The sequence below is a fragment of the Vipera berus genome (assembly GCF_964194415.1).
Source record: "Vipera berus genome assembly, chromosome: 3".
Taxonomy (NCBI): Eukaryota; Metazoa; Chordata; class Lepidosauria; order Squamata; family Viperidae; genus Vipera; species Vipera berus.
In genome coordinates, this window is record NC_138204.1 from 89679 (window position 1) to 111945 (window position 22267).

General features: G+C 43.4%; 1 protein-coding gene across 1 annotated transcript in view; it reads right to left on the bottom strand.

Moving 5' to 3' along the window:
- The window catches only part of STAG3 (STAG3 cohesin complex component), a gene marked incomplete at its 3' end in the record, with an annotated part of 44975 nt that overhangs the window by 15957 nt on the left and 6751 nt on the right, over positions 1-22267 (bottom strand). Inside the window, exons 4-10 of the mRNA XM_081323613.1 lie at positions 13731-13804; positions 13525-13648; positions 11631-11729; positions 7271-7350; positions 6988-7095; positions 6742-6844; positions 6534-6645 (exon numbers count right to left, since the gene is read on the bottom strand). Of these exons, the coding sequence (XP_081179739.1) occupies positions 6534-6645; positions 6742-6844; positions 6988-7095; positions 7271-7350; positions 11631-11729; positions 13525-13648; positions 13731-13804 (700 nt within the window). The remainder of the gene's footprint in view (positions 1-6533; positions 6646-6741; positions 6845-6987; positions 7096-7270; positions 7351-11630; positions 11730-13524; positions 13649-13730; positions 13805-22267) is intronic.

Sequence of the window (22267 nt, forward strand, 5' to 3'; positions counted from 1 at the left end):
GTGATGTCCCGTTGCCTGGAGGCGGTCCGGGTCTGGATGGGGAGAAACAGGCTTCGTCTCAATCCTGCCAAGACTGAGTGGCTGTGCATACCGGCATCTTGGGTTAACCAGTCTATTCCATCTTTAACAATCGGGGGTGAGGTGTTACCCCCCGTTGATAGGGCTTGCAACTTGGGCGTCCTCCTGGATTCACGGCTGTTTTGAAGATCACATAGGAGCCTTGACCAGGGGGGCTTTTGCCCAGGTTCGCCTGGTGCGCCAGTTGCGACCCTACCTGGACCGAGATGCCCTATGCACAGTGACTCATGCGCTCGTGACCTCCCAGTTAGACTACTGCAACGTGCTCTACATGGGGCTGCCCTTGAGGATCACTCGGAGGCTTCAGCTGGTGCAGAATGCAGCTGCGTGAGTTGCGATGGGGGTTTCCCGATACTCCCATGTAACACCTCTACTCCGCGAGCTGCATTGGCTTCCGGTTGCCCTCCGGGTGAGATTCAAGGTGCTGGTGATGACCTATAAAGCCCTAAATGGCTTGGTTGTGGGATATTTGAGGGAGCACCTGCTGCCGGCATCAAGCTCCCTTCGTCCTGTGCGCTCCCACAGGGAGGGCCTGTTAGGCATATGGTGCTAGCCTACAATGTTGGGTTGAAAATATATTAACCATAATGCTATGGCTTTAAGTTGTTAATTGGCCAATGGGTGTGTAAGTGTTCTCATGGCCATAAGAGGAAGCTAGGAAAGTAGCTTCTCTCTCTCTCTGAATTCACTGATCTCTACTATTACTGTTTTTGCTCTGCTGTTGGTTTACTACTGTTGTAAACCTGAACTGTGTATTGACCTCTGGACCGGTAAGAAGACTTTGTAGTTTGGATTACTCCTTGGACTGTTGCTATTGTGTATGACTTGGACTGTTTATTTTTGACTGTGCATTTTTGTTCTTACACCACCTCAAAGTAAAATACTTTTTGCCTTTAGAACTCAGTGTATTTCTGTGTGTGACTTTTACTGCTCTCAGTGCCCTTCCTTGTCTGTGCAACTCTTTGGTAGCACAAGGAGACCTCTGCACAACAAATTCTTTAACACTGGTTATGGGCCCAGGCCTGTACTGTGAGTAAGTACACACAGTATTCCTAGCTGAGTTTGTATTTGGTGTAAAATGGCACAGGAACTGTTGTCAGGCATCTCCTGGATAACCCGGTTGGATGGGACAAACTATGTTTCCTGGTCCACGAAATGCTGCTTGCTTTTGCGCAAGGAAGGACTATGGGCTGTTGTAAATAACCCACCAGATACTACTGCTTGGGATCCAGATGACGAAGAGGATGCAAAGAAGTTAGACAACTTTAAACGAAGCAACGAGAAAGCTCTTTGCATTATTGGACTAACACTGAATGACCAGCAGCTTGTCCATATTCGTGGTGAGGAGTCTGCTGCTAGGTGTTGGGATGTTTTGCGAAGGCTTTATGTTCGAGACAGTGTGGGTGCACATATACACCTTACACATAAGCTGTTTAGGGCTCGTCTGCAGAAGAATGGAGATATGCTGACCCATTTAAATTACATGAAGGCAACTTTTCAAGAGCTTCATGAAAAGGAGCTGATTTTTTCAGAGTTGCATCAGGTCTACATTATTCTGTCATCTTTGGATGAGAGTTATGATGGGTATGTTTCTTCTTTGGAAGTCCTGACCAGAGAGGAACTGACATTGACTAACATTACTGGGAGACTGCTGGAAGAGTCCAGAAGGAGGCGTGACAGAGACCAGCTGAGAGAGACACAGCCACAAGAGAAGCAGCAATTCACCACTGCTTACAACGTCAAGAAATGTTATTCTTGTGGGGCTAGAGGGCATATAGCCAAATTCTGTAGAAAGGGAAGAAAACAGAATATAAATAGCAGTGGGAAGGCTAAGAAGGGCATTGGTTTGGCTATTTCTGGTAAACCAACATCCAGAAATAATGAATTGTGGGTTGTTGATAGTGGGGCTTCACAATGCATTACTAAAGTGAAAAAGAGGTTTGTTAATATGAAAAACAGCAACCAATATGTTTCACTAGCAAACGGTTGGAGGATGAAGGCCTCTGGTGAAGGTAATTCCTATTGTCCATGCATTAATGAACAGTTACCTATGTTATATATACCTAAACTAAGATTCAACCTGTTATCTGTAAGGGAATTGGTTAAAGTTGGGTTTGTGGTAACATTCAGAGGGGAGCAATGCACTATTGAGAGGAATGGAACCTGTGTAACTGCAAATTTGAAAAATGGTTTATTCGTTCTCACAAGTAACCAGGTTAGTACAGTTAAAGCTAACTCGATATGTGAGAACAAGAAGCCACATGATGAATGTATACATTTATTGCATAGGCGGTTAGGGCATGTAAACTTTAACTCACTACGTAAAACAGTGGAATTAGTAGAGGGAGTTAAACTGAAGCCATGTAGTAAGTATTTGAATTGCAATGCCTGTAATCAGGAAAAGAGTAAGGCAACTCCTGCAAACAGGATAAACAGCTTCAAAACAACTGTTCCTTTGGAAGTTGTGTTTGCTGAGTTAATTGGACCCATGAAACCAAGTTTAGGAGGGTCATGCTATATGTTAAGTATCCTTGACCACTACTCTCGTTATGGATTTTGTTATCTGCTTAAGTCAAAGGCAGATACTTTCCAACAATTTGCAAACTGGCTGAAGTTCGTGGAGAGAAAAACAAAGAGAAAGGTTCAGTGCATAATTACTGATAATGGTACTGAATTTACAAATAAGCATTTTGTTGATATGCTACAATCAGCTGGCATTGAGCATAAACGTTCAGCCCCTTATAGACCTCAACATAATGCTTTTGTTGAGAGACGTGGGCAAACGTTACAAGCCATGATGAGAACCATGTTACAAGATTCAGGCTTAACAGATAGACTGTGGGGGGAGGCAGCAAAATGTGCAAACCATGTTCTGAATTTAGTTGTTAATACTTCTACTGGTAAAATACCATATACAATATGGCATGGTAGAAGACCAAACCTTGATTACCTGCACACGTTTGGCACCCCAGCTTGGGTCCACATTCCTGCGCAACTCAGGAGTAAAGGCCAACATAGGGCTAGGCAATTATACTTCGTAGGTTATGAAGCTAACCACAGATCATATCGTTTCTGGGAACGAGGCACAACTAATGTATATAACAGTGCGAGTGCAAAATTCCTTGAGCACGTTGGTTGGGATAGGTTAGAGCAAGTAACTGTTAATACTGATCCTCTAGTGTTTGAGGACTCCTCTGATAACGTAACTAGTAATGATAATACATCTCCTGTAAATATGAAAGATGAAGAGGAGATAGGGGAGATAAAAGAGAAATCAGAGGAAGGAAAGGAGTCAGAAATTCAAAGCCCTGTAATTCCTTGGCGTTCAATGCGTATCAGACATCCACCTGATCGCTATGAAGCTAGTATAGTATGTCAAGTTAGTGTAGAGCCTTCTAACTATGATGAGATCAGGATGTATCCTGAAAAGGAACAAGCATCATGGAAAGCTGCAATGAACAGGGAGTTGAATTCTTTGCAGGATCTTAAGGTTTATGTGAAAGCTAAACTGCCACCTGGTGAGCAAGCTATAGGTTGTAAATGGATATATAAAATAAAGAAGGGAGTAGATGGAACTATAACCCATAAGGCACGTTTGGTTGCACAAGGTTTTGCCCAAACTACTGAGGATTATGACGAAGTGTTTGCACCCAGTCTAAGGGCGACTACTTTAAGAGCAGCTTTAGTATGGGCGGCTAAAAACCAATATATGGTTAACCATGTAGATGTTGAAACTGCATATCTACATGCTCCATTGCAACATACTATTTATTTAAGACTACCACCAGGATTGACCAGTGATAGAGACCATGATTGTTGGGAATTAAAGAAAAGCCTCTATGGATTGAAACAATCAGGCTATGAGTGGAACAAATGTATAGTTAATGAGTTAAGTGCATTAGGTTTTGTAGCCAGTAATGCTGATCCTTGTTTGTTTAGAAGAGAACACAATGGAGCATTATCTTTTCTCTTATTATTCACAGATGATATTGCAATAATAACAAAAATGAGTTAGAAGCACAAACTATCATTTCAAGATTGCAAAATAAATTCACAATTAGAAATCTTGGGAAAATAAGCCACTATTTGGGGTTAGATATTGTGAAAACGAATAGGGGTTTTAAGGTGTCGCAAGCCAGTAAGATATCTCAGTTATTAAAGAGATACAATATGGAAATGTGTAAACCAGCAAAAACTCCGATGGCTATGGATTTTAAGGACACTAATGTTGAGAGTCCTGTATTTGATAAGACTATGTACCAATCTTTGATAGGAAGTCTTATGTATCTGAGTAATTGGACTAGACCTGATATTTCTTACTGTGTAAACCAATTAGCTAGGTACAACAATAATCCAACTGTTAGACACTGGCAATCAGCTAAACGAGTATTAAGGTATTTGAAGCAAACTATTCACTACTCGTTATATCTAGAGCCAAATCGTGAGTTAATCCTTACTGCATATGCAGATGCGAGTTTTGCCTCTGATTCAAACACTCGTAAATCTACTTCAGGGTTGGCTGTAATGTTGGGTGATTCTTTAATTGGATGGAAGTCTATTAGACAAAAACACATAAGCTTATCTACAATGGAGGCTGAATTTTCATGTCTATCAGTGTTATGTACAGAACTGCTAGTGTACAAACAACTATTGTTAGATATGGGTTTAAATGTAAATGATCCATTTATTGTGTATGAGGACAATCAAGCTGCGATAAAGATGGCTAATAGTGCTGCAGTAAGAACAAGATCTAAACATACTGATCTTCGTTATTTAAATGTCAGACAATGTGTCAAAGATAAATTAATACAGTTAGAGTATTGTCCATCTGATGTAAATATTGCAGACCATTTTACGAAGGTACAAAGTGCTGTGAAACACAATGCTAATTGTGAAAGAATGTGCATAAGATTGTAAGAGTTATATATTATTCTACCCAAAGGGGAGAATGTTAGGCATATGGTGCTAGCCTACAATGTTGGGTTGAAAATATATTAACCATAATGCTATGGCTTTAAGTTGTTAATTGGCCAATGGGTGTGTAAGTGTTCTCATGGCCATAAGAGGAAGCTAGGAAAGTAGCTTCTCTCTCTCTCTGAATTCACTGATCTCTACTATTACTGTTTTTGCTCTGCTGTTGGTTTACTACTGTTGTAAACCTGAACTGTGTATTGACCTCTGGACCGGTAAGAAGACTTTGTAGTTTGGATTACTCCTTGGACTGTTGCTATTGTGTATGACTTGGACTGTTTATTTTTGACTGTGCATTTTTGTTCTTACACCACCTCAAAGTAAAATACTTTTTGCCTTTAGAACTCAGTGTATTTCTGTGTGTGACTTTTACTGCTCTCAGTGCCCTTCCTTGTCTGTGCAACTCTTTGGTAGCACAAGGAGACCTCTGCACAACAAATTCTTTAACAGGGCCTTTTCAGGGTGCCGCCGGTAAAAGACTGCCGGCAGATAACACCCAGTAGGAAGGCCTTCTCTGTGGGTGCACGTGCCCTTTGGAACCAGCTGCCCGTGGAGCTTAGGACTGCCCCCAACCTTCGTTCATTTCGCCGGGACCTGAAGACTTGGCTCTTTGAGCTTTCTGGCCCAGGCTGAGAGTTTTAATTGGGTTTTTATATTCTTTCAGGGACTTAATTTAATCTTTTTAATTTGTTTTTTAATTTTTGTATGGATGTTTTAAGTACCTTGTAAACCGCCCTGAGTCCTACGGGAAAGGGCGGTATATAAATTCAATAAAATTCAATTCAAGTTCTTTGGGAAGTGAGAAATGAACGGGAAGCCGCACGTAGATGCAGCCCAAAGAGAGCGGTCAGCCCACAATGGCCCAAGAAGAAGCACGGCCTTAACTTCCTTGTGTCGGCCTTGTCTGAGAAGGGAAACGGAGCTCCAGCTGGTCATCACTGTAAGAAAACTAACAGATTTCCAGGTTCAGCCCAGAAAGTACAGAAGGAACATGAGAGGACGGCAGGTCTGCTTTAAGTAAACTTGCGATTACTTTCGTGAGGAAGATTTGTGAGGAAGAATACATGGGAAGATCAGGGTATCCCTGTCAATCACATTCAATGTGAATCCACAGTGTGATGTAGCTGCTGGGAAGGCCAATGCCATCTTGAGAGGTATTCCAGCTAGTTCTTGCTCAATGACTGTCCCGTTTAACGACTGTTACAACAGCACTTCACAACCAGTGCTCACTCACAGCTGTCGCAGCATCTGCACAATAGTGTGACCAAACTTTGGGTGTTTATAACTGTCCCGGCATTCCACAGTCACGTAACAGCCACGTATGCATTTCACCACCAACTTCCGGCTACATGCATGGGCAGATATCCTCAGGGAAGGATCTCCAAAATTCTGGGTGGGTTTTAAGGAAGCCGGAGAGCACATTTTCCCCATTCATTTAACAGCCAAGAGCCTACCTGAACCCAAGCCCATCTACCTCTGCTCACCTTCTACGGGGGATTCCTCCAGCAGAAGGCCTGTCAGCACCTGCCAGTCCTTCAGCAGGACAGAGGCACAGTCCCACAGGCTATCGACCAAGTAGGCGGCATGGTCATGGAACTGTGGGTGGAGAACAAAACATGGCAGTAAAACCAGCCTGGCTAAGGGTCCCGGGACCTCTGAAGCTTCTCTTTGGGGTTCAAACTTTTCACTCACCTCGCTTTCAATAAAGAACACCAAAAGCAATTGAAGGAAGACACGAGTGCCCTCATGGTGGTCCCCTGATTTTCCCCTGGCATCCACCTTGGGTGCCAGCAACCTACAAGCCAAGCCACCATCATTAGGAAATGGAGACCAAGTCAGAAATCTTTGGGAAGAAGCAGGAAATTGCGTTCCTACGCACAACAGAGTGCTTTCTCAGAATGCTGAGGTGCGTGGGAGGGAGGACGACAAAAACCTTACTTTTTGTATAAAAATTCACCCGCAGCAACTGCTATAGGACGACTGGAAGCATAAACCAGTGGAAAGACCCTTTCACAGTCGGCATCTGTGAGTGCACCATCCATATTCCTGCACAGAAACCAATCTTCAGTGCACCTGAAAATGCCAGCCTCCAACACTTCTAAGTAAGGGTAGAGAGGGCAGACCCAAAACACAGGGGACCCTCCACCAGTGCAGAGAACACTGACTTTGAGGAGTAATTTAAATGCTAACAGGGACTCCAGATTGCTCTGGCACCACTTACTGAAGGATGAGAGTAAGCAGCCTCACGGCTTCCGCTGCCACTTGGGGCTCTTTATCCAGAACCATGGACACAATCCGTTCCTGCAGAAAAACAACAACTGGAGGATACCAACACCATATATGCATCACATGTATATTTCTGTACCCAACAGGTAAATGTGTTTCTGCTTCCTGGCTTATTGTTTTACATAATCATTACATCTCTTTGTTGTCAACATTTTGTAATTTATGCAAGTTGCCACAGGGGCACTGAACCTCCACTATGTAAATATGTGACTCTAGGAACCTGCCTCCAATCAAGATTCCACTCCTCTGCCAGTACCCTGTGGAGGACAAATAACAGATTTCACTTATACGCATTTGATGGCTCTCGGGGGACCCTTGACAGAGGAGGCAACCCTGAAACTGCTGGATGACCCTGGAAGGGGAGGGGAGAAGCTAGATTATAAAAAACAGGTTGCTGCCCTTTCCTCAGTGTGAAGGGAGATGGGTATAATAAAAGATACTTAGTTGAAAGAGGCTAATGGTGGAAAGGCTTGGAGCCTCCTTAGAAATACAGAATTTAGACACACCAGATGTGCTGGTAGTAAGGTCGGGTCTTCTTCTTGATCAAATGCTATATTTCAACTGCAGTTCTCACGTATCAGAAGACACATGACCTGTAACCCTGGGCTTTGGGACTCCTTCTGGTGAAGAACCCAGCAACCACTGTAGTTATGCTTGAGCATAAAAGACTTTGTTGCATCTCCAATAGCTTTGGTACTTTAGTTAAGTGGACATTTACCCTACAACAAAAATGTCCTTTTTGGGACACGGTTAAGTTGTGAGTTGCCTATCTGAGGGTGTGCAAAGTACTTCATTTTGACGTCTCAAAAAAGGGGCTGTCCTGAGCATTTCTGCAGCCATTATACCAACTGCAAAATAATTAAACTGCAAGAATGAATTTCCCCACAAATAATTTAGCCAGAGTGCTCTGTGCTAGTTGTCTTCAAAGGCAGCCCAAGTTACTCTACATTACTGTAGCATACAGTAATTGTGTGATGGTTTGGTGATCACAATATGCAAGTTACAAAAATGAAAGTTGTTAATTACACTTCTCAAATGAAAAGAAAAAGAGGAAGCTTAGAAAAGTTTCAGCTAAGGGTCAGAAAAGTTCAGCAGGTGTGACCCATCACCCCAACAATTCCAATTTCTGACTGAAACAGCCAACAAATGGCAGAGATGAGGCTCGTCTTAAACTGCACCCACCAAGACTGACCCAATCTCCAGGAAAACACCAACGGGCTGGGCCCTGGACGGGGAGCCCCTTTAAGAGTCAGATAAATTTTATTTTGTAAAAATGAACAGATATGAAAGTGGTGCTTCCTGAATTCCGTTCCAATTCTCTTTGGTTACGATACCAACAGAATAACAGAGTTGAAAGGGACTTTGGAGATCTCCCTAGCAGTCCAACCCTCATGCTCAGAAAGGAAACCCTGTATCATTTCAGACAAATGGTTGTCCAGTCTCTTCTTAAAAATTTCCAGTGTTGGAGCATCCATAACTTCCGGAGGCAAACCGTTCCACTGATTAATTGTTCTAACAGAGGAAATTTCTCCTTAGTTCCAGCTTGCTTCCCTCCTCGATCAGCTTCCATCTGTTGCTTCTTGTCCTGCCCTGAGGTGCTTTGGAGAAGAGGTGGAACCCCCCTCTTCTCTGTGGCAGCCCCTCAAATACTGGAAGAGTGCTATCATGCCACCCCTAGTCCTTCTCTTCATTAAACTGGACATACCCAATTCCAGCAACCGTTCTTTTTGTTTTAGCCCCCAATCCCCCTAATCATCTTGGTTGCTCTTCTCTGCACTTTCTAGAGTCTCAACATCTTTTTTACATCGTGGTGACCAAAACTGGATGCAGTATTCCAAGTGTGGCCTTACCAAGGAATTGTAAAGTGGTATTAATACTTCACGTGACCTTGATTCTGCCCCTCTGTTGATGCAGCCTAGCACTGTGTGGGCTTTTTTGGCAGCTGCAGCACACTGCTGGCTCACAGTTAAGGGATCATCCACCTATACTGATACTATACTGTTACTACAATAGTATTCAGTTACTACTACCACAATGTTTATACTATACATGTAGTCCTCGACTTAGAACAGAGCCCAAAATTTCTATTGTTAAGTGAGACCTTTGTTGTGACTTTTGCCCCATTTTACAACCTTTCTTGCCACAGTTGTTAAGTGTATCATTGCAGCTGATTAGTTAGTAACCAGTTAAGTGAATCTGGCTCCCCTTTTGACTTTGCTTATCGGAAGGTTGCAAAAAGGGGATCACAAGACCTTGGGACACAGCGACAGTCATAAACATGAGTCGCCTGCCAATATTGATCACATGACCCTGGGGGATGGTGCGAAGGTCGCAACTGAAAAACGGTCATAGGTCACTTTTTTCTCTGCCATTGTAACTCTGAACAGTCACTCAACAAACTCTTGTAAGTGGAGGACTGGCTGTACTCCACGCTGCCCGTTGTCCTAGGATGCTCTGTGGCCGCTGCCTCTCACGTCACACACGCCACACGCCCTGTGCAAACTGGTGCGGGGTCTCCAAAAAACAGGCCATCCTCTACTGGTTTGTCCAAACATGGTTCAAATTTACGAGGGCCTCAAAAGAGGTTTACTTGCTGTCCTTGCACTTACAGCCGTCACGCCACCCCTGCGCCTGTGGGGTTGCAATTTGGGCACTTGGCAACTGGCTCAAATTTACAACTGAGGGCAACATCCAGCAGTCACAGGAGCATTTGTGGCCTTCCCAGCTAGTTTCCAACAACCAGTGACAACTGGCTGAGCCGGAGTCATCAAACAATCGATTGTGCTGATCTGCTTAAAAACTATAATAAAAATGGCCGTAAAATTGGATTGTCATTGGATTGTGATGACTCGTTTTATGACCACACCAACTTACAATGGAAATTCCAGTGTGATCATGATCTTATCTCTGATTACAACTTTTTCAAAAAGCTTAAAAACATGGCTCTAGAGTACGGACATCGTGACCGACAGCAGGCGGCTTTGAAATGAGGGTGCAGCTGATTGAGCATATCTGCATTATTTTTTAAACATATTTTTTTAAAAAATACACCTACATATAAAGCTATTTATATGGAGCGGTCAGTTGTAATAAAATAAGCAAACAAAGGATAGGTTACACTATATACAGACATATTTTCTTTACAAAATGTGGGTGCCTACCTACCTCCTGCAGTGATTCTCGGGGGCTTACACACATCAATAAAAGCAAAGGTTAAGATCAAAAATACCACCTTTCCCCTTAGGTGCCAGTCCAGAAGGCTAAAAGGTAGGGATCCCTCGAATCTCAGGTGGGAAGCTATTCCAAGGAATGGGGAATGCCTTCCCCAAAACATCTCTTGCACACCACCACACTCCCTCCCCAATCCATGCACCTTTCCTAACCCATACAGTACATTTGAAGCACACGCGCACACACACACACACACACACACACACTCTTCCCAATCCACACCATCCCTGACCTGCATGGCACCTCTTGCACACTCCCAAGCACCCCATCCCAGGGACCTTTCACAACCCACACGGCCCCTCTTGTGTTCCCCCATGGATTCTTCTTGCCCTGTGCTGCCCGACATTTCTCACACACCCCCAAGCATTCTTCCCACCTACGTAGCACCCCTTCTGCACCCCGATATTTTTCCTGAGCTGAACCCTGCACACCCCTTCACTCCTCCTCCCACCCAGCTGCAGCCACTTACCTGCCTGTTGGCCTTGGACTTCCTGCTGGCTTCCCCACTGACCCGCCCTTCAAACTTCCCACAAGCAAAGTAAATGGGGATCTTGGCAGGAATTTGAGGGAGCGAAGGAAAGGGAGGATGAGGAAGAAAAGGATGAGGGAGGGTAGATAATGACAGAATGATGGAGAGAGACGGAAGAAGGCAAGGAAGGAAGATTTCTGATGTTCTGTGCCAGCTCCCCACAAGGAAACTCAATGGGGATGCCGGAAGGAAGGTCCGAAGTAGCTCCTCACTCCCACCTGTAGCCATTCTGATCTTCTGTTTAGGGAAGGAAATATCTATGAAACCGTGACCCAAGTGGTTACAGGTTGTCTGGTTTATTTCTGAAAGCTTTTGTTAGTTTCTTACTTAATTTATACATTGCCCAACTCCCAACAACCTTTTGAGGATTCTCACTCATACTAGGGATGAGATAGCAGCAAGGAGAAAAGTGGATGTTTCCAGAGCATGCAATGAAGAGAAACGGAGGCAGCCTATCCTATTAATAAACTCCTGCCACCTTTTCAAGGTGGGTCTGCCCGCCAAAGCTAGAGTGGGAAACATTCTGGCTGTTTACCTTAAAGCGGCTGGTGAAAAGCTCCATCTGCAAGGCCGTCTCTGGGCTGCCGTACAAGCCTTGCAGGGCAAGGAGGCACCTGAGCCGGACCTCCCCCTGCTGCAAGACAAAGCCTGTGTCAGAGCCAAAATCAAATAAGGTCTGAAAACTGCAAAGAGTAACCCCAAGTCTTTCCCTTTCTATCGAATTTGGACTTGTCAGCTCTGACAAGTAACCCGACCAGCATCAGGTTCAGAAAATGGCAAGGGCAACAAAAATGGTCACAAATTGTTCAATCGAGAGACATCTGACCCTTAAGAAGCAAATTGAGACAGCATGATAACCTAAATGGGCATATCCTAAGTTGTTCTTTATTACCATACAATGCACAACACAATGCAGGACAGCCCTGTTACTGCAAGGCCAGGAAAAGGGAGAATACAAGTGACTTAATGGGCAGAAAGGGATAGACAGCTCTCCATGGGGGGGGGGGGGTTGAACTCAGGGAGGGGTTTCAATTTTAGGAAAAGTCCTCACCTCTGTTTGAACTTCATTCTTCTCTCAGTCATCACAATCAACACACAGACACGGGGGGGGGGGTTTGCTGAAGGGTTTTGTCGTATAACAATCCCGATGCATGAATCAATGTACAGTAAAAAAGAAAAAAAACCCTACAGAACTGGAACCACCTCTATCGGCCATCCAGCCTGGTCCTCCGCTTAGTAGAGATTTAAAGACTCACAGACAAACGGACACCTGGCTTTTTCTCAAACGCACCCAGGAATGTTAAGATCCTGAACAGAACCCTGGTCAAAGAGCATCGTGTTTCCTTCGGAGTAAGAATAGGAAGGAGACCACCCCTACTCTACGGGACTTGCAGTTCCTTAAGGAGGCGGCTGCAGCAGGAAGATATACACCTCTAAGACCCCAACCCCTTTCGCTTCTAGATGTGGGGGATGGGATACGAAGCATTCCTTGCCGACTCAAAAGATGAGGAGGGCACCAGGACCAAGCCTGGCCAGCAGCTTTGGAATGAGAAAGAGAACTGGATCACGCCGTACAGGCAGTCCTCCACTTATCACCACGGATCGGGCCCAGAATCCGTCGCTGAGCGAAGTGGTGAGATGTCATGTGACCGCTTCACTCAGTGACCGCCACCTTAGATCTCCCAGTTACGGTCATCAGAGCAGTAACAGTGCTTCCTTCCTGTGTCAGTTATTGATGTAACTGGGACGGCTGGCAGCATCCCTTCCCTCCGTATGCAAAAGGCCTCGCTTCAGGCTCAGGCTGAAGTGCTGCAGAGGTGCCTGGGTAGGGTGGGCAAGGAAGAGCCACGACGGGCGCCAGTCCAAGAATTTCTTCGTCAGGGTAAAGAGGAGTGGGCAACAAGGCCACTCCGATACACCCGTGTGCCGAATTAGCACCACCAATCTTAAGAGGACGACAACAGCGTAGCTGCACTGAGCATGTGAAAGAGACCCTTCGCAACATGCAAAACACTTTTTCAAATCGTTAAAGCACCCGGACTCCAGAGGACAGGAAGGCCTGGAGGAACATTGTCCATGGGGTCGCGATGGGTTGGACACGACTTTGCAGCTAACAACAGTAATCACAACAAAGCACCCGTGTCTTTTGCAAAGCAGAGGCAGCTGGGAGCATATTTTGAAGAAGTGCCCATCTTGAAAGAAGTGGTGGCTGCTTTAGCCCTTCCAAAACAGGCAGGCTATGTGCAGGCTCTCCTCTGCTACAAAGCATCTTGTTCAAATGTTTTGCATAGCTCTATTCAAATAAGCAGATGGGCTCATGATCTCGGAAACATTAATTAGGTAACAAGAGTGCCTTAAATATCTTGCATAAACTTTTAATTCCTGAATGTCCTACAAATATTTTTTCTGCAAGTGTCCTGGCGACCCACCTTGTCATGAAGAGTCCAGCCAATGTACTTGAGGTAACCGTCAGTTAGGAAGGAGGTGGCGTAACGTCGTATCCACTCCCCCATCTCTCCAATGCAAATGGCACGGATTTCAGGTACGAGGTCCCTTGGAAAGCAAACAACCGGGATAGCAATCGGGGTCCAGATCCTGAGCCTGCTGCTTTCACACATGCCCCGACGCCACTCACCGATAGCGATGAACGAAGACTCCCTTGAAGAGAGCGTTCATCAAGGTCTCCAGCTCTTCTTGCTTCTCCTGGAACTAAAAACAGGTGAGTTGCTGGCAGAGAGATAATAGCCGTCAACAGTTGTCTTGTTTATAACTTTTAGAAAGGTTTAAATAAAATATTTATGGTTTTGAACACTGTAAAACTGAGTTTGAAAGAGAATTGGATATCAATGCCGAACATACAATTGCTAAAATGTATAAACTTATTGGGATTTGAAACAAAAAAGGAGCAAGTGAAAAAATGTAGGCTAAAGTGGGCTAAACACTTTGGTTCCAATATACGATGAAACAATGACAAATATTTGGATAAAAGAATTGAAATTTACACCAAAAACCTCCCCTTTTGCGACCCTGCAATCCCTTAATTCAGAGTCAGGGTGACTGGATGGAGCCGAGTGTTTCCTGATCCTAACCCTGAACCTTACGTGGAGCGTTCCCAGCAGATGTTTTTTTCTCTGCGCCCTGGGAGAGAAACATCTGCCCCTTCCTAGGACTGAATTCTCAACCTTCCCAGTGGGAGGTGAGCCTCTTCACCACTAGGCCACCACGCCCCTCAACTGAAATGTATGCTATAATTTTAAAAATAATTTTTAGAGAATAATATATTGTTGATATATGTCAACAAATAAATTATCTAGACCGTAAAAAGGCTCTTCAAATTTAGGTTGGAAATGTGAACAAGAAGGGACAGTTTGTCATGTTAGCTGGATGTATTAAAAAAAACCTAAAAAATTCTGGTTGCAAATAGACTGATTCATAGGATCTGAAACATTCATATACAATTGAGACCAGAGGTTTTTATTTGGGGTTGATGGACAAACGCTTGGAAAAAAAAGTCATAGAACTGTTTCTGTACATAACTGCAGTGAGATTATTGTATGGAAGGATGCTGTCAGTTCCCTGTCTGAACGCTACCATTGGGGCGGAGGGAGGGAGAGGAGGTTAACTGTAGATTGAATAAGAAGTTGGAAGGGACCTTGGAGGTCATCTAGTCTAACACCCTGCTCAGGCAGGAAACCTTATAGCATTTCAGACAAATGCTTGGCCAGTCTCTTCTTAAAAACTACTAGTGTTGGAGCATTCACCACTTCTGGAGGCAGGTTGTTCCAAAGATTAATTGTTCTAACTGTCAGGAAATTTCTCCTTAGTTCTAGGTTGCTTCTCTCCTTGACTAGTTTCCATCCGTGGCTTCTTGTCCTACTTTCAGGCGCTTTGGAGAATAGGTTGACCCCCTCTTCTTTGGGGCAGCCCCTGAGATATTGGAACACTGCTATCATGTCACCCCTCACCCTTCTCTTCATTAAACTACACATACCCAATTCCAGCAACCGTTCCCTATATGTTTTAGCCTCCAGCCCCCTAATCATCTTGGTTGCTCTTCTCTGTACCCTTTCTAGAGTCTCGACATCTTTTTTACATCATGGTGACCAAAACTGGATGCAGTATTCCAAGTGTGGCCTTACCCAGGCATTGTAAAGTGGTATTAATACTTCACATGATCTTGATTCTATCCCTCTGTTCATGCAGCCTAGCACTGTGTTGGCTTTTTTGGCAGCTGCAGCACACGGCTGGTTCATATTGAAGTGATTGTCCACTAGGACTCCGAGATCTCTCTCACAGTTGCTACTATTGAGCAAGGAGTGAATGCTTTCATTTTGATGGGTCTGCAGGAGAATTAGGGAGAGGGGAGATGGGCCATCAGGGCCATCTGGATGGACTCCTTTCCGGCCAGCTCCCACCTCTTACCAAGGTTGCATCGACAGGGAACGACTTGTTATCAATCATCCAGCACCATGGACAACATCAACACCAAGCTGAAGACGCGGTTCCGACTGATGATGATAATAGAGGCTCACAACTGCCTCAACAATTACATAAAATGCCTCACTGAGCAAAACCTCCTATGCAGCAACACCACTGGACCACAACTCATGCAAAGTTTAAACACAAACACAAGACAAAAGAAGCCCTGTCCTGCAAAGCAAGCTATCCAGACTAGTGGCCAACAACCCCCACAGCAATCAACAAGCCTGGATCAAGAACCTATCCAACTGCCAATTTGTCCTCTCTCCTCTCAAGAGTTCTCAAAATACCTTCACGCCAGGGGACTGGCTCCCGATGGGCTGGGGTGCTGGGGTGCGGTTGGAAGGATGGGGAATTAGCTTAACACTTCGCGCGGGAACTTCAGATTCCGCCTGGTTTCTCTGCAATCACTTTTTCTCAGTAAAAGATCCTTTTGAAATAATGCTCGTTTCAGGGGTCATGCTTTCCTGAGTACATAGCTGAGGCAGGACCTTACAGATGCGGCATAATCCACAATGGAGGAATGGTTATGAAATTTGCTGAGATAGCTAAATTGTCTTTTTTTGATTAAGAAACTCAAGAAGCTTGGGAAATTTTGAAAAGTGAGATAATATAAAGGCCCAGTCTAGCACAACACCAACAAAGAAAAATAACAGCTCTCAAAAGAAACCAGCATGGCTGCATAAAGAACTCTCTGATAAAACTGAAAGATAAAAAGGACAAGCATAAAAAGTGGAAAGAGGGGCACATAATTAAGGCAGAATATCAGTGAATAGCCCGAGCCTGCAAACATGAAGTGAGGAAAGCTAAGGCTCAAAATGAACTAAGGCTTGCGACCAAAGTCAAAAATAACAAAAAAAACTTCTTTCAACATGTACAAAACAAGAAAAAAGTTGAAATGATTGGTCCATTAGTGAGGGAAAGTGGCAAGAAGGTGGCAAGCAACAGGGAGAAAGCAGAACTATTTAACTCGTTTTTTGCATCTGTCTTTACACAAAGGGAAAAACCAGTCCAACCTATCAAAAACAGTGCCATAACAGAATAGAAACATGTTAAGATGGGCAAGAAAATGGTGAGCACCTGTCTACCCTGTTGTTGTTGTTGTTAGCTGCGAAGTCGTGTCCAACCCATAGCAACCCTATGGACAACGTTCCTCCAGGCCTTCCTGTCCTCTACCATCTTCTGGAGTCCATTTAAGCTCACGCCTCCTGCTTCAGTGACTCCATCCAACCACCTCATTCTCTGTCGTCCCCTTCTATTGCCCTCAATCTTTCCCAGCATTAGGCTCTTCTCCAGTGAGTCCTTCCTTCTCATTAGGTGGCCAAAGTATTTGAGTTTCAACTTCAGGATCTGGCCTTCTAAAGAGCAGTCAGGGTTGATCTCCTCTAGGACTGACCGGTTTGATCGCCTTGCAGTCCAAGGGACTCGCAGGAGTCTTCTCCAGCACCAGAGTTCAAAGGCCTCAATTCTTTGGCGCTCGGCCTTTCTTATGGTCCAGCTTTCACTGCCATACATTGCAACTGGGAAGACCATAGCCTTGACTATACGCACTTTTGTTGACAGGGTGATGTCTCTGTTTTTTAGTGTGCTGTCTAGATTTGCCATGGCTTTCCTCCCGAGGAGCAAGCGTCTTTTAATTTCTTGGCTACAGTCCCCATCTGCAGTGATCTTGGAGCCCAGGAAAATAAAATCTGTCACTACCTCCATTTCTTCCCCATCTATTTGCCAGGAATTGAGAGGGCCGGATGCCATAATCTTGGTTTTCTTAATGTTTAGTTTCAACCCAAGTTTTGCACTCTCCTTCTTCACCTGCAACAAGAGGCTCTTCAGTTCTTCTTCACTTTCTGCCATTAGAGCGGTATCATCTGCATATCTTAGGTTATTGATATTTCTCCCGGCAATCTTAATTCCAACTTTTGATTCATCAAGCCCTGCCTTTCTCATGATCTGCTCTGCATATACCGGTAAGTTAAATATTGCTAAGCACATTGATTTGTGCTTTAAATTGTAAGCCGCCCTGAGTCTTCGGAGAAGGGAGGAATATAAATGTGATTAAAAAAATAATAATAGACACGGCGACAGTATACAGCCTTGCCGGACTCCTTTCCCAATTTTATTTATTTATTTATTTAATTAATTTAATTTTTATACCGCCCTTCTCCTGAAGGACTCAGGGCGGTGTGCAGGGCAATACAATAAAATACAATATATAAAAATTAAAAAATATTAAATACAACGGCCCAATTCAATAAATTAATACAATAGCGTTAAAATACCCTTAAACCCATCAGAGTGGTGGGTGGTTCTCAGTGGTTCTGTATCCAGTTCTCACTGTTGCTTCTTGGCCCACATATAGGTTTCTCAAGAGATAAATAAGATGGTCTGGTACTCCCATCTCTTTAAGAACATGCCACAGTTTGTTATGATCCACACAATCAAAGGCTTTAGCATAGTCAATGAAGCAGAAGTAGATGTTTTTCTGGAACTCCCTAGCTTTCTCCATGATGCAGTGTATGTTGGCAATTTGATCTCTAGTTCCTCTGCCTCTTCGAAATCTTGCCTGTACTTCTGGTAGTTCTCGATCCACATACTGCTGAAGCCTAGCTTGTAGGATTTTAAGCATGACTTTACTAGCATGAAAAATGAGTGCAATGGTGCGATAATTTGAACATTCTTTGGCACTGCCTTTCTTTGGAATTGGAATGTAAACTGATCTTTTCCAATCCTGTGGCCACTGTTGAGTTTTCCAAATTTGCTGGCAAATTGAGTGTAGCACTTTTACTGCATCGTCTTTTAAGATTTTGAATAGCTCAGCTGGAATACTGTCACCTCCACTAGCTTTGTTGTTGCTCAGCTTTTCTAAGGCCCACTTCACTTCACATTCTAGGATGTCTGGCTCGAGGTCAGTGATCACCTCATCGTGGTTATCAGGGACATTAAGCTCGTTCTTGTATAGTTCTGCTGTGTAATTTTGCCACCTCTTCTTAATCTCTTCTGCCTGTGTTAGGTCCCTGCTATTTTGATCCTTTATCATGCCCATTTTTGCATCAAACATTCCCTTCATCTCTCCAATTTTCTTGGAAGAGATCTCTGGTCCTCCCTATTCTATTGTTTTCTTCTATTTCTTTGCACTGTTCATTTAAGAAGGCATTCTTATCTCTTCGAGCTATTCTCTGGAATTCTGCATTCAATTGGGTGTATCTTTCTATTTCTCCCTTGCCTTTTGCTTCCCTCCTTTCCTCAGCTATTTGCAATGCTTCCTTAGACAGCCATTTTGCTTTCTTGCATTTCTTTTTCATTGGGATGGTTTTAGTTGCTACCTCTTGTACAGTGTTGCGAACCTCTGTCCATAGTTCTTCAGGCACTCTATCAGATCTAATTCCTTAAATCTATTTGTCACGTCTACTGTATATTCAACAGGGATATGATTTAATTCATACCTGAGTGGCCTAGTGCTTTTCCCTACTTTCTTCAGTTTAAGCCTAAACTTTGCAACAAGAAGCTCATGGCCTGAGCCACAGTCAGCTCCTGGTCTTGTTTTTACTGACTGCATAGAGCTTCTCCATCTTTGGCTGCAGAGCATATAGTCAATCTGATTTCTGTGTTGACCGACTGGTGACGTCCATGTGTAGAGCCGTCTCTTGGGTTGTTGGAAGAGTGTTTGCTATGACCATTGTATTCTCTTGACAGAATTTTATCACCCTGTGCCCTGCTTCATTTTGCACTACAAGGCCAAACTTGCCTGTCATTCCGGTTATCTTTTGTCTAACCTAGATAAGTTCAAATCACCAGGACCAGATGGATTACACCCCAAGGTTCTCAAGGAACTGGCAGATGTGATCTCAGAACCATTGAACTATATTTTTCAAAGATCCTGGAGCACAGGTTAACTACTAGAGGACTGGAAAAGAGCTGATGTAGTTCCCATCTTCAAAAAAGGAAAAAAATGGATCCAGGAAACTACAGACCTATCACCCTGACTCAATACCTGGGAAGATTTTGGAAAACATAATCAAGCAACAAATCGCGAACACCTAGAGGCAAACAAAGTCATTATGAACAGCCAACATGGGTTGGTCAAAAACAGATCATGCCAGACAAATCTTATTGCATTCTTTGACAAGGTGACAAAATTAATGGAGCAGAGGAATGCTGTGGATATAATTTACTTGGATTTTAATTTAATTTAATTTTAATTCCATTTATATCCCGCCCTTCTCCGAAGACTCAGGGCGGCTTACAAGCTTAGCAGTAGCCTTCATTCTATGTATATGCCTGCTTATTAGGGCTTTCACACACACCCCAAGTGGCATTATTACAAAGTCAGCTTAATTGCCCCCAACAATCTGGGTCCTCATTTTTAGTAAGCCATTTGGTAAAGTAGACCACAACCTACTACTTGATAAGATAGAAAAATGTGGATTCGTAGCTGGCTGACAGGCCGTACTCAGCATGTGGTCCTCAATGGAACTGCATCCACATGGAGGGAAGCATGTAGTGGGGTGCCCCAGGGCTCTGCTCTAGGCCCAGTGCTCTTCAACGTCTTCATCAATGATTTGGATGAGGGGATAGATGGGGAACTCATCAAATTTGCAGACGACACCAAGCTGGCAGGAGTAGCCAACACTCCAGAAGACAGGCTTAAGATACAGGAATATCTGGACAGACTTGAACACTGGGCGCTATCTAACAAAATGAAATTCAGTGGTGAAAAAAGTAAGGTTCTACACTTAGGCAAGAAAAACCAAATGCAGAGGTACAGTATAGGGGGTACCTTGCTCGATAGCAACAACTGTGAGAGGGATCTCGGAGTCCTAGTGGACAATCCCTTAAATAGGACCCAGCAGTGTGCTGCAGCTGCCAAAAAAGCCAACACAGTGCTAGGCTGCATGAACAGAGGGATAGAATCAAGATCACGTGAAGTATTAATACACTTTACAATGCCTTGGTAAGGCCACACTTGGAATCCTGCATCCAGTTTTGGTCACCATGATGTAAAAATGATGTTGAGAAAGGGTACAGAGAAGGGCAACAAAGATGATTAGGGGACTGGAGGCTAAGCGTATAAGGAACGGTTGCTGGAATTGGGTAAGCCTAGTTTAATGAAGAGGCAGAGGAACTAGAGATCAAATTGCCAACATACGCTGGATCATGGAGAAAGCTAGAGTTCCAGAAAAACATCTACTTCTGCTTCATTGACTATGCTAAAGCCTTTGATTGTGTGGATCATAACAAACTGTGGCAAGTTCTTAAAGAGATGGGTATACCAGACCATCTTATTTGTCTCTTGAGAAACCTATATGTGGGCCAAGAAGCAACAGTGAGAACTGGACACGGAACCACTGATTGGTTTAAAATTGGGAAAGGAGTCCGGTAAGGCTGTATACTGTCGCCCTGCCTATTTAACTTATATGCAGAGCAGATCATGAGAAAGGCAGGGCTAGATGAATCAAAAGTTGGAATTAAGATTGCCAGAAGAAATATCAACAACCTAAGATATGCAGATGATACCACTCTAATGGCAGAAAGTGAAGAAGAACTAAAGAGCCTCTTGTTGCGGATGAAGAAGGAGAGTGCAAAACCTGGGTTGAAACTTAACATTAAGAAAACCAAGATCATATTTGTATCCAAAAGGCTTTAACATTTTTACATGTCCACCATGTAAGATAATAAGTTGCCTCTTCACTACATCTTCAACACTTAGGTAGTTGATTTGAATACATACATGCTAACTTTTTAGGATCTAAATGCCATCTATAAAACATCTTATAAAAATTCTCTTAGGTTTTGTGCTTGTGTAAATTTTACATTTCTAACCCAAATTTTTCCCCAAGTATCCATCATTATGGGCTCTTGAATAATCTGAGCCCATTTTATCATACAATCTTTAACTAACTCCGATTCTGCATCAATCTCTATAACAGCATTATATAACCGTTTTATATGTGATTGACTTTGATCTCTAATTTGCTTTATCAAATTTTCATCAACTTTTATTATACCAATTTTCTGATCTTTCCATCTAGCTTGTAATTGTATAAACTGAAACCAAGTCTGTACTATCTTTTCTTCAGCATATTTGAAAGAACAGCCACAAGAAAAATATATTTTGGAATGGAAAAGATGAATTGATTATATTCAAAACAAATATGGGACTAAAAAGTTTCAAATAGCATATGAATAATTTTTAACAATTATAGAAGTGTTATTATAATTACTTTAGTTTTGTTATAAGGGAGTTAAAGGGTGGAAGGTTTGTTAACGTTGTAATAGATATTTAGCCTATGTTTGCTTAAGATTGCTATATGTAATACCCTGTATTCTGCTTTGGGAAGTCCGGGGGGGGGGGGAGGGAAGGGGGGAGGGTTCATGGGGAGGGGAGGGTTTATTATTAAAATTTTGTAAAACTTTTCAATAAAAAAAAGAAAGAAAACCAAGATCATGGCATCCGGCCCTCTCAATTCCTGGCAAATAGATGGGGAAGAAATGGAGGTAGTGACAGATTTTATTTTCCTGGGCTCCAAGATCACTGCAGATGGGGACTGTAGCCAAGAAATTAAAAGACGCTTGCTCCTGGGGAGGAAAGCCATGGCAAATCTAGACAGCACACTAAAAAGCAGAGACATCACCCTGTCAACAAAACTGCGTATAGTCAAGGCTATGGTCTTCCCAGTTGCAATGTATGGCAGTGAA